The sequence below is a fragment of the Marmota marmota genome, unplaced genomic scaffold, assembly GCF_001458135.2.
Source record: "Marmota marmota marmota unplaced genomic scaffold, marMar, whole genome shotgun sequence".
Lineage (NCBI taxonomy): Eukaryota > Metazoa > Chordata > Mammalia > Rodentia > Sciuridae > Marmota > Marmota marmota.
The window spans coordinates 44,303,600-44,319,044 of NW_026000229.1; the positions used below are offsets into that span (position 1 = coordinate 44,303,600).

The 15,445-nt window shown below is 40.8% G+C and overlaps 1 protein-coding gene across 1 annotated transcript in view; it reads left to right on the forward strand.

Moving 5' to 3' along the window:
- The window catches only part of Ryr3 (ryanodine receptor 3), a 356,005-nt gene that overhangs the window by 318,729 nt on the left and 21,831 nt on the right, over positions 1-15,445 (forward strand). The window contains exons 77-89 of the mRNA XM_015480130.2: positions 233-284; positions 1,203-1,259; positions 2,203-2,302; positions 2,452-2,531; positions 4,039-4,115; positions 6,763-6,836; positions 7,084-7,101; positions 7,533-7,613; positions 8,007-8,095; positions 9,370-9,498; positions 10,927-11,031; positions 12,767-12,848; positions 13,482-14,812. Of these exons, the coding sequence (XP_015335616.2) occupies positions 233-284; positions 1,203-1,259; positions 2,203-2,302; positions 2,452-2,531; positions 4,039-4,115; positions 6,763-6,836; positions 7,084-7,101; positions 7,533-7,613; positions 8,007-8,095; positions 9,370-9,498; positions 10,927-11,031; positions 12,767-12,848; positions 13,482-14,812 (2,275 nt within the window). The remainder of the gene's footprint in view (positions 1-232; positions 285-1,202; positions 1,260-2,202; positions 2,303-2,451; positions 2,532-4,038; positions 4,116-6,762; positions 6,837-7,083; positions 7,102-7,532; positions 7,614-8,006; positions 8,096-9,369; positions 9,499-10,926; positions 11,032-12,766; positions 12,849-13,481; positions 14,813-15,445) is intronic.

The following is a 15,445-nucleotide window of genomic DNA, read 5'->3' on the forward strand; positions in this document are numbered from 1 at the left end:
CTAAGAATCGGAGTGAGGAAACGTATTTTTTAAATAATTTAGCCCAGTGTGGTGGTACACGCCTGTAATCCTAGTGACTCCAGAGGCTGAGGCAAGGAGGATCAAAAGTTCAAGGCCAGCCTCAGCAACTAAATAATTCACTTATACATGTAATTTGAGATTTATATGGCTGTTAGTGTTTTCTGAGAGTTCCAAAAAGTAGCCTGCTAAATATTTCCTCCATTCTTTCCAGCAAATTGGAAGATGATCCTTTGTACACCTCCTATTCCAGCATGATGGCCAAGGTACACCAGCATTTTCTGCACATTATCTCAGTCTGTCTCCTTTAGACCTCTTCAGGCATATGGAAACTGTCATGTGAGCAGGAGGATGGGGACTTGGTTAGGCATGGGTTCCAGACATTGCATGAGTCGTGTGTCACAAGGGTAGCATCAGTAATCCACTCTATATCCTCCTCAGGAAATCCTGAAGCTTTGCAGAAACCATGGCTGCTGATGGCTAGGCTCATGTGACAGTTCTGTAGCCAGCTAAATGGGACTCAGGCATATAGACTATCTTTGTATGTTCAGTAGGGTTCAAACATATCTGTAGGTGAAGGAAACAGGTCTAGAAACCAGGGAGATTCTAGTGTTCCAGAAGAGGGAAAGTGTCCAGAGAGATATCACCTGGAAGGATGGTGAATTCTGGAATGAGGAGTGGATGGGAAAGTGCTCCTTCCCAGAAAACTCTCATGCCAGGCGGGAAGGAGGATATGTGGGGTGCAGGAGCACCTCTGCCTTTATCCAGCTACACCACAGGGCCACAATGGGAAAGGGCACTTTAGGATCACGTCCCAATCTTATTGCCATTGCCTTGGTGCTGTGTTCAAGTCCCTGCATTCTTTTCTCCATTTATACCAGAACTTTACCAGGGAGGACAGTTCAGGTCAGTGGTTCAACCAGATAGGTCCCCATTGATCATGTGATCTCAGTGTTCCCATTTCTCATGTCTGACCTGCATGATGACTACAAAGATGGCATTTAAACTATAATGTTGCCCTGCAGTGCTCAAAATATTCCTGGTTTTACAAACTGCTGAAATCCTGAAGAACCTGTGAATTTCAGCCTGTCCCCTGTCTTGCAAAGTAGAAGAGTTTATCGATTATGAGACACACTCACCTTTAATTTTAATTCTGTCTCCTTTCTCTGCTCCATGGAACCCAGAGCTGTCAGAGTGGTGAGGATGAAGAAGAGGATGAAGACAAGGAAAAAACATTTGAGGTAAGTTTTCACAAAGATTAAAACAGGGCCACCTTCCCAGGCCATCATGATGGGCCTTCCGAGGTGGTGCTGGCTTTAGCATATGGGGCTTACCCACCAAGTGTTTCTGATGTTCCTTCATAAAGAACACCCACCTGTGTGTCTGTGGTCTGTCTCCTGCCTAGCAAGGGAGCAGGCAGCACACTGATCAGCAAACCACCCCACTGGGTTGGTTTCATGGGAGATATTTTGCTTCTTCCTAAATATTATCCTAATAGGAACAAATTCAAGTATCCAAGTGAAAAATCAGAGCCATAGAGACACTTGTGTGGTTGTTGCACTACTCATCTATAAATGCAAATCTAGGGTGTGAGACCCTGAAATTGTTAAGATTAAACTATTTTAAATTGCTTGTGATATTTGATAGTCAATTTACCAAGCAGAATAAAACAGGAGTAATGAATGTAATTATATTTCTGGAGAGCTTTGACAATCTAGTACTGAGATCTGGTGGAAAGCATCTACTAACTGTGGTCTGAGTATTCTAGATAAGTGGGCATTTTCCTCCACTCAGAGAGCTATCAAGTTGACCCCTCAGCAGGTCCCCCAGATGACAAAACATTGAAAAAACACATTTTAATCTTAGGTTGCTTACTATTAATTATAGTATCAATGGGGAAGAGACTGTTTTACCTGTCATAACCATAAATGGAAAATTCACCATCAAAACATGAAGGAATTATGGGTAGACAGTTTTGGAAAGCTGGGCAATGTTTATAAATAAACTTCAGAGGTTTATTTTATTCAAAATTATGCCTTCCTCAGGCAACTAAAGACTTTCTCACCTTACCTCAGCCCAGTGAATTCCCTGGAGGCAAATGTGGACAGAAGACAGAGATAGAGATAGGGAAGGAGCAGCAGAGGCTGGGAGACAGATATTTCCCTGAGATTTTTTTTTTTCTAGGAGAAAGAGATGGAGAAGCAGAAAACCCTCTATCAGCAAGCTCGACTGCATGAGCGAGGTGCTGCAGAAATGGTGCTTCAGATGATAAGCGCCAGCAAAGGTGATTTGCCCCACTTCTGATGAACCCATGTGACTACCATAGAGAGATCATGCCGTGACATAGTCATTATTAACAAGTCCTCATAAGCCCAGAAGGTGTGATTCACCACCTGTTTCCTTGGTGATTCAATCAACTCTTCACTGTGGCAGGTGAGATGAGCCCCATGGTGGTCGAGACTCTGAAGCTGGGGATTGCCATTCTGAATGGAGGCAACGCTGGTGTACAACAGGTAACAGGATTCCAGGAGGTTGTGCAGAGTTCATGGGGTACTCCATTTGACAGCCGTCAGCCTCTTCATGGAAAAGGTGTTGACTGCTGCCTAGGGAGGCCATCCAGAATCACCTTGTGGGTGTTTGTCCTTAGTGGCCAATTATGTCAGAGTTGCTGGGAACACAGAGAAAACCAGGGCTTAGAGTTTACAGGCAAATATAAGCTTAATAAAGAGCTTTTACCCAGGGTTAAAAAAGGAACTTTGCTTTTTATCATAGATGATTTTCTGCAAAAATCTATATATACTCCAGAGGAAGTTTCCTAAGCCTTGGGTTTTTATTTTAGTCCTTTCACTTATTAGCTACTTTACAGTGACCACCTTATCATTGTGGTTAGGGGTTCGATAACCCCACATGACTGTTATTCATTCACTTATTCCTTCGTTCATTTGTTCAACAATTATTCACTATTTGCTGAGCATGCCATCTGATGTAAGGGCTGAGCGTGTAGTGAGACAAATAAAATTCCCTGCCAACATGCAGCTGACATTCTATTAGACATTAAATGGGACGACTCACAGAAGCACACAGCAAGGGCCTGGCGCATGGCATTAATTCTATTTTTTTAATTGCATATCTATTTATTTTTAATGTTTGATAAATACATTAAAAATATACATTGTTGCATTAATTCTGTTATCTGAATTAAAACTGAATGCAGAAGACCAGGAGTGCATTGGTATCCCCCAGGCACTTCAAGATATGGCTAAGAGCACTTGTGTGCACCTTTTGGCAAAGTGTCCAACAGACTTTTGACATTCATGAAATTATATCTGAGGGTCTCTGAGAATATCCAAATCATAACCACTATATTGTACATAGTTTGCCTAGTCTTTAACTCAGTCTAAACAAATTCTTTAGTAGGAACTGTCATTTGCTTAGTTGTGTCTTATTTCCTGCTTTGTCCACCAGCACTTGCCAACTGACTATCTTGAAGGATCTCTCTTTTTTTAATTTTTATTTTGCCTTTTTGAAAAAAAGACAAAGTTCCTGTCTTCCCCATAACAGAGAACACAAGAGATGTCTCTTGTGAAAGAAATACTGAGCTTTCAACTAAGTTTATTACTAAGATTTTTTTCTCCTGTCTGCCAAATTCATAAGCATGAGCAATTCAGATGATACCTCAGCAACATTAAGCATTACTGTGTTGCAGTCTAGTGCTCATTCCCAAATATGAGTGACTTCAAACAGATCCATGAAGTCAAAGGTCTACCTGCTGCTCTAGCAGAAATACTAGTAAGCCTTTATAAAACAAGCCTAATCCATCCAAGAGATTCTGACTGTAAGTAGAGGTTCTGTAAGAGAGTGGGACTCAGACATGTATGTTTTTCTTTTGTTTTGAATTCTGTTGGTAATTTTGATACCCCTGCATCTGGGGATTTGCAGTTATTCTATTGGGATTAAGAGAGCCAATACTTGTGGCATAGCTTTCATTGCTTTTCCCTTTAAAATGTGTCTCCCTTGCAGAAAATGCTAGATTACTTAAAGGAGAAAAAAGATGCTGGATTCTTCCAAAGCCTTTCTGGTCTTATGCAATCGTGCAGGTAAATATGAGGAAACCACTCAGCATTTCTTAAAATGGTTCATTATTCAAGAGAAAGGAGGACAGATGCATAAAATTAACTGGCATGTCATGGAATTATTGAAAGAAGGCTCAGGAGTCACCTACTTTAGAAAGCTGAAGGGTGGGTATGGTTCTCCAGCCTCTGGGGTTACATTCAAACAGCATTCAGAGGGGAAATGTAATCTCCGTTAGCCACAGACAGACACTTCACCACTGTTGATATGTCCCCCACCACACCACAAACTGGGATTGAACCCAAGGCCTCTCTACCACTGAGCTATCCCCAGCCCTTTTTACTTTTTGTTTTGAGACAGGGTCTTGTGAAATTGCTGAGGCTGACCTTGAACTTGTGATCCTCTTGCCTCAGCCTCCCGAGTCATTGGGATTGCAGGTGTGTGCCATAGCAGCACATTTTTTTCCTACTAACAGCTATTGTCTTTTTCTCCCCTTTCTCATGTCCTTTTCCATTAGATTCTTTTCCTGGGAGGCTCAGTCTATACTTTTAGTTCTCCTCATGCACGTGCCCAGAAAAGTCAGACCAAAAAGGAGTGGGGAAAAGGGAGGATCCCTCACTGTGACTCAAGGCTGTTTTCATTAGACACATTAGGCACTTTATTAATCTTTGTCTTTAATGATCTTTGAGTATTTTGTCACATCCATTTTGATGAGGTACATCTTAGCATAGGAACATCTTGGCGTAACCTAAAAAACAAAGTATTAACATGTATTACCAAGTTGTGTAAGCCACCTCTCCTAGCTGAACCCTCTGACAAATAAATAATATATAACCCAAAGTCATAAGATAACCACTCTTGCTCATTTCAGAAATGATCTAGAAGTCCTTCCAAGAAAAAAAAATACCACCTTATTCTCTAAAATTCATGTGTATTTCAAATAATCCAGAGCTCATTTGAAAAGAAATCAAAGTTATAATAATTTAGCTCATTTCCCTCTAAGTAATATGATTTAAAATGGAACATTAGGTTTTCCACTTGAAAATTTGGAGGAAGAACAGCTTTTCTTTCAGCAGACTTCATAATTTTGCTAACCTTATTTGATTAGGTAAATATTGTACCCTGGCGCAATAAGGGGCTTATTTGAGCTGCAATTTGATCCCTTATTCTCAATACCATTTTTTTCCTACTATTAGTTTATTATCTCTCTTAGGAAAAGAAAATGTAATACTTCTAAGTCTGCTAACTAGGAGAAAAATAGTACATGTGGACTCAGAAATGGCAAAAATCAAGGCAATTGCTCATGAAATTCTCCATTAAATTTCTTAAAGGTCTCTCACTATTCCATAGTACTCAATATTGCTAAATTTGTTTGTAATTTTTTTATAATGATGGTAGGGAGGGACAGGTAACATACACTCAGTCGCCAATTGACTCCTAACACAAATTTTAAGATATTTTAATGGATTTTTGGTAATTATAAAAATAATACATATTTTTAAAACATCTAAAAGTGGGAGAGACATTAAAACATTCAGCATTGGTGTTTAGAGATGGAGTGAAGATCAGAAATTTCATTGCAAAGATTCAAAATCAAAACAACTGGGTCCAAATGTCCTTTTCCATGTTATCCTCCCCTGACACAAAACCAAAATAGAAGGATAGTTGTTTGTGGTTGCACAGGCCCTTTTTATAGTAGAATCTGGAGAGAAAACAACAAAGATAGCAATAGAAATTTCACTGTTTTCTGTTTCAAATTCACCTGAATTGCAGAACATGTGATTCTCTAAAAAGAAAAAAGAAATACCAGTGTCCTTCCAGTCCAACAATCATTTCCTTTGCCCAGTAGTAGGAGGTAGGCTAGGTTTTACAGAGTCTTAATGGACTCAGTCATAAACTTCCCAAGAGTTACATTCTTAAAAGACCTTATGTTTTCCAAAACCTTCAAGTAGGGGAAAGTTAGACTCTTTGGGTAAAATAGGAACTCTGTTTGGAAATAATCTGATCATACAGTTCTCTTATTATCAAGCTTTATGGTTTTTCATGGCTACATAAAATTTGGCTGTGTTGGTGACCAGGAGGAGGTTGGAGAAAGTGAGGACAGAAAGACCAGCTTGTCACAAGTTCAGGAACACCTCAGGACACCACTGCCTGTGACAGCTTACTCTCCGTGCTTTTGGCTCCTGAACTATGTAGGATCATCAAAGGGTGTAGCCTTCAAAATCTGGATGTGTACAGCACTCTCCATCAGTACTCATACTGTGCTCTGGAAGTCACAAGTCCATGTGATCCTCAGAGAAAGAAGGAAAAGGAGGGAACAGTTGATAGTAAACTGTTCCTGAAGAGACCTTAGAAACAGATCAATTCTTCCTCATTTGGGAAGCCTTTCTGAACCTTTGTCTATTAGCAAGGACACAGACTGGACAATGAGAGTTGCCATGAGTGTTTATGACCCTTCTCCATGCTCGTGACAAGATCTGAGTCACAGTGTCTGTAAACATTGTTTGGCACAAAGCCCAGGGACTGCTGGATTTTGAACCATACCTTAATGTGTTAGTCCATCTATGATAATAGAGGGACAGGATATTCTTAGTCAATAGAGACACTGGCATTACAAATCCATTTCCCCAGCATGCATAGCCCTGAACCTTGTTTTCTTTTGTCTGTTAAAAGTGTCCTTGATTTGAATGCCTTTGAAAGGCAGAATAAAGCGGAAGGCCTGGGGATGGTTACTGAAGAGGGAACACGTAAGTAACTAATGAATGTCAAGGTCATTCTCTTCCTGATTAAAACCTTAACTCTTTTTGGTTAGAGCCCACTCTCATGGCTTCTGAATCCCCAAATACTTACTGCGTTTGAGCAAAATGTTTCCATTAGTATTTCGATAAAACCTCCAGGCCGGATGTGTTCATAGAACCAGTTTTATGTAAAGACAACTAATTGTGGTTTTGATGAGTTTCTTACTTTGTACTCTTCTCTCTTTCTTACTGCCAGTCATTGTTCGTGAGCGTGGTAAGTTTGAGTTTCTGGCCTGGATTCCTGCCATGTGTGTGAATCCTAAGAGATTTAATTTAATTGCCTCTGCACAGACACATCTTAGGTTTGGTGGTTGCATGTCGAGTTTAACTCAGCAGTTTAAGGCTTAATTAAAGAAGTGTCTACTTTCTGTAAAGCATGGGCTATGGACTGTGAACTATTTACTGCCATTGTTCTACTTGGTCTCATTACTGACTGAGTCTCAGGGCTAAATAATTTACCTTTGTCAAGCTCTGTGCTCTGCAGCCTCAGCTTCAGATTAATTTGGTTTCTCACCATTCACCCAGCATCCCTTCTCCAAACCATTCCTACACCACCCTTTGACATTTTTTTGCAGTCATTTGCATTAAAAGGTGTTCCATGTTGAGAAGCCAAACAATTGCTCACCAAGATGTTCTGTTTTCAAGGTGAAAAGGTGCTCCAGAATGATGAGTTCACCCGAGATCTCTTCAGATTCCTGCAGTTACTGTGTGAAGGACATAACAGTGGTAAGTGGAGCACAAGATTTGTCAAGAGAAAACATTCAGGGGCACAGTTATAATTCAGTTTGGTGTGTGCTGTTTGAATCAACCAGTCACTAGCCCAAGGACATCCGTCAATCCATTCTTTCATAAGAAGGTCTATCTGAGACCACTTCGACTTCATGGCCGATGTTATGAAGCACTACCAACGCTAAACTTCTAGAATCTCCAGCCCTTTTCATCTATCCCCTTAGGCCTTCTTAAGTCTCATTTCAGGGTCACCAGGTTGGGAGGACTCAAAGCAGAGTCCTGACCTGCAGACTTTCCCCATGGTGTGCCTCTTCTAAGCTCAGCCGAGGGGCATGCCTGGTTCCCTCCACATGATGAGGCCAGGCTCTGACCCAGCACTGGTACTCTCAGACTTTCAGAACTTCCTGAGGACTCAGATGGGCAACACCACCACTGTGAACATCATTATCAGCACTGTGGACTACCTTCTCCGCCTGCAGGTGAGTGGGAGGGCCTTGGACAATGGCACCTCTCACCTATACTTCCAAAGGTAAAGACAGCTACACAGGATTCAGATGGCCCAGGATACAAATAATTCTCTTCAACTTACAAAGGGGTTATGACCTGATAAACCCATCATATGCTGAAAATGCATTTAATGCACTGAGCCTACTGAGCATCTTAGTTTAGCAACCTGGTACAACCTTAAAGTATCTGCTGTTTGCCTTCATGATTGTGTGGCTGGCTGAGAGCTGAAGTTCACTGTACCACAAGAGAATATAATACCATATATTGCTAGCCCAAGGAAAAGAACAAAGTTCAAAATTCAAAGTATAGTTTCTACTGAACTCATATTGCTTTCATGCCCTTGTAAAGTTGAAAAATTATAAGTCAGACCTCATAAGTTGGAGACCTTCTGTACAGTCAAGCCCCAGTAAGGATGGCATTTTTTATCTGTGTCCTTATGCTTATGGGAAGTCAGATGCTTAAAAAGTATGTTTAACAACAGAAGCAAAGGGGAGAGATCAAATATCAAATTATCTATTATAAAATGCTGGTATACTTTAGTTTTGCCAGTGAAAATACAGGCACAATGCCCAAGAGCTATAAAGCAACCTGTGAATGAGAAGAACAGATTATACCAGGAAGAAAAATTAAACAAGGTGATGGGAATGATTTGCCAAGTTGTTAGTGTTGAAAAGTCACTTGGTTTAATTGTTTTGAATGAAAATCCAAATTGTTTTGAGAAAATCTGCACAAATATGAAAAAAGATCCTCTTTGTTGATTCCTTATTCTGGTTTTGCCTCTTTTGGGTGACATGTAACAATCAATTTAATTTCTCTGTGTTCCAGTTTTCTCATCTATAAAATGAAGGACGTGCCTCATAGAATGATAGTAGATTGAGAACTTTACTAAATGGAAAGTGCTGAGAACCATATCTTGCATTTGAAATGTTAGCTATTGTTGCTGTTACTTTATTTGAATTATAGTCAATATTCTCTTTGGTGTACATTTCTCACTTTGATTAGATGTCCCATATCATGGTCTCCCAGGTGCTAAAGGCTAACCTGTCTCTTAGCTTTTCTTCCCTGGAGGGAAATATTTATGCTTAAAAGACTCTAGGGACCAGGTGACTGTCCTTCACAGAATCCCTGGCTCCTGTCATAGGAAAGAGGTCACAGAGTTGTAGGATTCTCTCATACTCCCACACATTGAGTTCAGCTTTACCGACTGAAGTCTGAGAAATACTAAACTCTGTTTGTTTGTTTTTAGGAATCAATCAGTGATTTCTACTGGTACTATTCAGGGAAGGATATCATTGATGAATCTGGACAGCACAATTTTTCTAAAGCTCTGGCAGTCACCAAGCAAATTTTCAATTCTCTTACTGAGTATATTCAGGTATGCACTAATGAGTACAGACTCGAAGACAAAAAGAACATTTTTCACATTCCCATTTTCTACAGAATATTTGGATATAGACAGTGCACTGTGCACCCAGCCCTAACACTGACACTATTTCTTATCTAGAATTAGGAATCCAAAGGACCTGTACTCTATGGCAGCTTAGACTTTGTGCCCCCCCAACACACACACCAAAAACACACACAGTGGGACCTATTGGTGGTATTGTCATCATATTTCTTGCAAAAAGAGAAAAGCAAGGAAAGAAAAGGAAATATTCCATCCCCTTTCTTGCACCTTCATTTCTGATTTCATGTTCCACAGAATGTGAAATACTGAAGGAGATCATTGAGCATATTTGACGAGGATTTGATTTGATCTGGGCAGAATCTATCCTAATCTTTAGAATTTCCCCTGGAGCATTTAACTGAAACAAAGCAGCTCATTTTTGTGAATGTGAATTTCCTTCAACAACCAGTTTTGTTCCAAAAGGAATATAGTGGCTTCTAAAGAAGCCACTGGTTATACACAAACCTGGTTATACACAAACTTATTTTTAAGCAAACATGTGATTTGGGAATGCAGACAATAGTTCTCCTGCTCATCTCTTTGGGAATCCTGACAAGATTTTTCCAGAACTTGAGATAGTACCTATGTCCTTTTAAGAATTTCTTATTGAAGAATGATTTGGCAATTGGTTAAAACGTAGAAAAAATACACTATAAGGAAGAGTTAAGAAGAAGCAGTGTTGGTTTAATAATGATCTTCGAAAATAGGAAGGTTATTAACACACAAAGTACATACTAGTAATTAGGTCATCTGTGTACATTTGTCTTTCAGAAAAGAAATTTAAAAGATGGTATTATAACCTGAAGTTTAATAAAATCCTAGAGGTGATTTTATCATTATTACAGAATTTTTAAACTTATCAGAGAGTCCTGTTGTCAGCATTTATGTGTAGCTTTGCTGATAACCAATTACTTGCCCACCTTTTGTTTTCAAACTGTACTCCACAGAATCCTTGAGTTCCTCAGAAGGCCTCTTAGGAGAAGGGGTGGGTGAGGGCAGGCAGGAGAGCCCTTCAGCTCTGCTTCAACCAAAGCATTTAATTATTTTAAATATTGTTCTTCAGTGTAAGATTTTATTTGAAGAATGCATTTCTATGCCCCTGTCCCCTCCAAAAAAAGTCTCTGAAAAATCACTGCACTGTGAAATTCTTCATGTTTTTTCCTAAACATAATACCCTACAACTGGGATGAGAAAAATAAAAAAAGTAACATCTTGTGGGAAAAACTGAGCTATAAAATATGAGACTTTGGGAAAGTGCTATCTGCTCATAAAAGTAGGTGTCGAATGCCCTACTAGGGCAAGTGTCAGAGCAACTTGTGATGCTGAAGTGAAATAAGGGTGTCCTGCTCTCCACAGGGCCCCTGCATCGGGAACCAGCAGAGCCTGGCTCACAGCCGGCTGTGGGACGCAGTGGTTGGCTTCCTCCATGTGTTTGCTAACATGCAGATGAAACTCTCTCAGGTACTGTGGCCTGTTCCCCGCACATTTCATTGGTGTGAAATGCTAAACAAATTCTCACCCCTTGGTTTTTTCATTATGGATGTAGCTGCTTGATCAAAGGCTAGAAAAGCCATGCAGAGTAGGTCTGATTTTTAAAACTAAGGACCAAAATGGGAGACAGGAATAAATGCCTCCAATGGGGATCCTGTATGGGCTTTTGCATGAATGCAGCTTCCTTCTTTGTGTCCCACCAACCTGATCTTTTCGTCATTGCCTCAAAACTTGCTTTCTGTGGTGCTAATCTGTTTTTGCTTCCTTGTCACTGTTTTGTCAGTTTATAAACACTACCCGCCTCGTCTGATCTGTCCGATGTTGCATGTCTCTGTAATCCACATAGCCCTTCTCTCTCACCTTTGCTTCCCCCCTCCCATCTCTGCCTCTCCTTCTCACTCCCCATCTCTCTGGCAAGACGAAGCAGAATCACTCAGAGCATTTATTATGGCCAAATAAATGTAGCATATGTAGAGTTGATCACCTCTCTCCATGACAACACATGAGGGAGAACCTCGGGATGTGTGTTTCAAGCTGATTAGAGTAACATTTGCAGCATTAATTTAAATAACATGGATCTAAAATTCTCCAGGCTGTCACATCTGCCTCCTCTCTTCTGGAATGTGCTATTTAACCCTTTCATTTTTCCCCTTTTGACTCTGGCCTTATGGGAGGAGAGAGTTCTTGGGAGGGCTACAAATTTGGCAGTACTCCATCCACTTCTTTTCAACTGGGGCAGTGTGGTGTAGAGACTCTAGAGATAGGAGTCCTGGCCCAATCACCTCCTCACCAGTGATTTTTAGAAAGTCACTTCCTTTTTTTTAATTTCATAATCTATAAAATATTCTGACTTAGAATGGATGATCTCTGAGGTCTCTTCTCAGATCTAACATATCTCTATGGTGTTTTTCTATGTAGCTGTGACACCATAGATAAGGGAAATTTCCTCAGAAATTTGAAGGGCTAGGCAAATCACTGTGTCTTTCAGAGATAGGCTATTAAATAAATGTGACCCAGAAAACATATTTTAATTTCACCCTCAGATCACTCTTCCAAGGATCGTTTCTTAATTTTAAATTCATTCTCAGATTAGATCCAAGGATCATTTTTCTTATATCTAAAATACAGAGCTAACTTAATTTCTACATTGCTGAAATTAAGACCAAACAGGCTGGTATCAAAACCATCTGGAGGAATAGCCTCAATCATACCCTATTTTAAGGAACCAATGGCACCCAGATCACCACCAACCAGCATCAGGATTATCTAAATCAAATCAGAAGGAAAGGAAAACCCACTGGTTGACTATAACCTTGACACCATAATTTGATTGCAATAGTATTTCCATAAAGCTGATAGTAATTTTCCAGCATAGAAAATGACAATGTGAACTACTAGAGAAACCTAAAGGCTCTCTGGTGGATTGGGTTGTTCAGTAGTGTTGGACAACGATGTATGTCTCTCTGCCACATTGTACTAATAAAAGGAGAAATGCAAAGGACACTGATGGACAAGTCCTGCTATGAGTCTCCTGATGCCTCAAACAGTGGAGGATAAGACATCCTCGTTCGCAGTGAGAAGGGAACTCATTCCTGACCTTGATGCTGCCTTCACCGACCTTTCCAGAGCAGGCTCTTCTTGCTCACTGCCTGGTACTTTGCTGAGGGATCAGATAGCTCAGGGGTATCTCCTGTTTCTGTTCTAGGATTCCAGTCAGATCGAGCTGCTGAAGGAACTCTTGGATCTCCTTCAGGACATGGTGGTGATGCTTCTGTCCCTCCTGGAAGGTTGGGCTGTTTGGTATAACTAGGCATTCACACGACTGTAATTGCCTGAGCACTAACCTGACTAATCACTCAGATGATCCTTCTGGCAGGTCACTGATGCTATATGAGATTGATTAGAATGCTAAATTTTCAGAGAGAAAAAAATGATTGAGGGGCATATGGTCTGATGGACAAAGCCTGAAGCCAACTCATTTTATATCTATAGGAAAGCCAGAATGAACTGGGGAAAACCTCCAAGCTTTGCTCTTCCCTATCCTCTCCCTTTCCCCATTGCTTTTCAATACATCTGGCTGCCAGTGTGTATGCCAGCAATCTGGGGGGCACCCTCAAAGGCCTAAGGGGATAGGAGGAACCCCAGTATTCTGATAATGAAACCACTTTCTGGGCCCCAGGTCAAAAAAAAAAAAAGGCCATGGTGTGGCCATCTTCTTCCCTTTGTTTCTTCTCCCTTGTCTCCTAGTGGTGTAGTCTTTATGGCTTGCTGCTCCCTCCTACCCATTTTCCAAATCATCATGGTCAGAAAAGAGCTGACTGATTTGGCACATAAGTCCTCTAAAAGTAGCTACCTGACCAGTTGTATGATGGCTCAGGTTTATTTATATATTTGTATGTCTTTTTGAACCTGCCTCACAGGGAATGTGGTAAATGGAACTATTGGCAAGCAGATGGTTGACACACTGGTAGAATCATCTACTAATGTAGAAATGATCTTGAAATTCTTTGACATGTTCTTGAAACTTAAAGACTTAACCAGCTCAGACACCTTCAAAGAATATGACCCAGATGGTAAAGGGATTATCTCCAAAAAAGAATTCCAGAAGGCCATGGAAGGGCAAAAGCAATATACACAGTCAGAGATTGACTTTCTCCTTTCATGTGCAGAAGCTGACGAGAATGACATGTTTAACTACATTGATTTTGTAGACCGGTTCCATGAGCCAGCCAAAGACATAGGGTTTAATGTGGCTGTGTTATTGACAAATCTTTCTGAGCACATGCCAAATGATTCTCGCCTGAAGTGTCTGTTGGACCCGGCAGAAAGTGTGCTAAATTACTTTGAGCCATACCTAGGACGAATTGAGATCATGGGTGGGGCCAAGAAAATTGAGCGTGTTTACTTTGAAATCAGCGAATCCAGTCGAACTCAGTGGGAGAAGCCTCAGGTGAAGGAATCTAAGCGACAGTTCATTTTTGATGTTGTGAATGAAGGTGGGGAGCAAGAAAAGATGGAGTTGTTTGTGAACTTCTGTGAGGATACCATCTTTGAAATGCAGTTAGCATCTCAGATCTCTGAATCCGATTCAGCTGACAGGCCAGAAGAGGAGGAGGAAGAAGATGAAGATTCTCCTTATATGTTAGAAATTGAGGGTGAGGAGGAGGAGGACAGGTCTTTTGAGTCTTCCTCTGCGTTTGCCATGGCCTGTGCCTCAGCAAAGAGAAATATTGCCAACTTCCTGAAGAAGGCAACCGTGAAGAACCTCAAGAAGCAGTACAGAAATGTGAAAAAGATGACTGCCAAGGAACTGGTGAAGGTGTTCTTCTCTTTTTTCTGGATGTTGTTCATGGGATTGTTCCAACTGTTCTTCACCGTATTGGGAGGAATCTTCCAGATCCTCTGGAACACAGTATTTGGAGGGGGCCTAGTAGAAGGGGCAAAGAACATCAGAGTGACCAAGATCTTGGGTGACATGCCAGACCCAACTCAGTTTGGTATCCATGATGATGCTGTGGAGGCTGAGAAGGTGGAAGTAACTGAGCCTGGTATCCCAACCGAACTAGTACACTTTGTCAAGGGCGAGAAGGGAGATGCAGACATCATGTCAGACCTCTTTGGATTGCACCCAAAGAAAGAAGGTGGCTTAAAGCATGGGCCTGAAGTAGGTTTGGGGGACCTGTCCGAAATTATTGGCAAAGATGAACCCCCAACGTTAGAGAGTACTGTACAGAAGAAAAAGAAAGCACAGGTGAGCATAATCTGTTTTTATCATCTTTATCCCCACAAAAAGACTCATCTTGCAGTCAGTACTGACACTAACTGCCCAGGAGCTAACAGTGCATTAGACACTGGCTCTGCTAGTTACCCTGATCTTATAATTCCAATTCTCCAGCATCTGGGGATATCTAGACTTCGATATTGTTTCAGTGTTTAGTGGCTGGGCAGATTGTGGTTTATATTGTCGAGTTCTGACATGATGGCCTGGGACTTCACCTAGCTTCAGATTTTTGTTCAAATGTGCACAGGTTCATTCAGTGAACTGAAAGAATAGAAAACCAACTACAATGTAGGAGGAGACTTTTCTTCTGTGACAATACTTCTGCAGTGTCTTCAAAAGCGTAGATGATATCATATGACTTAGCATAACCTCCCAATGAAGCTGACCACATTTAGGACCCATTTATCCTTGTAATGCACCCACTATCTAGGTAGCACCTGAGCTATTCAAGCAGATGAAGCAAATAAGATGGCAGAGACCATTGGCCATGGGAGATTCTGGTTGTCTCTCTCTTTTGTAGCATCCAATGCACAGTGTTATTCTAACATCAAAGACAGTAGAAAGTGTGAAGAAATCAGAGCCCAAAGACTACTTTTATTCATC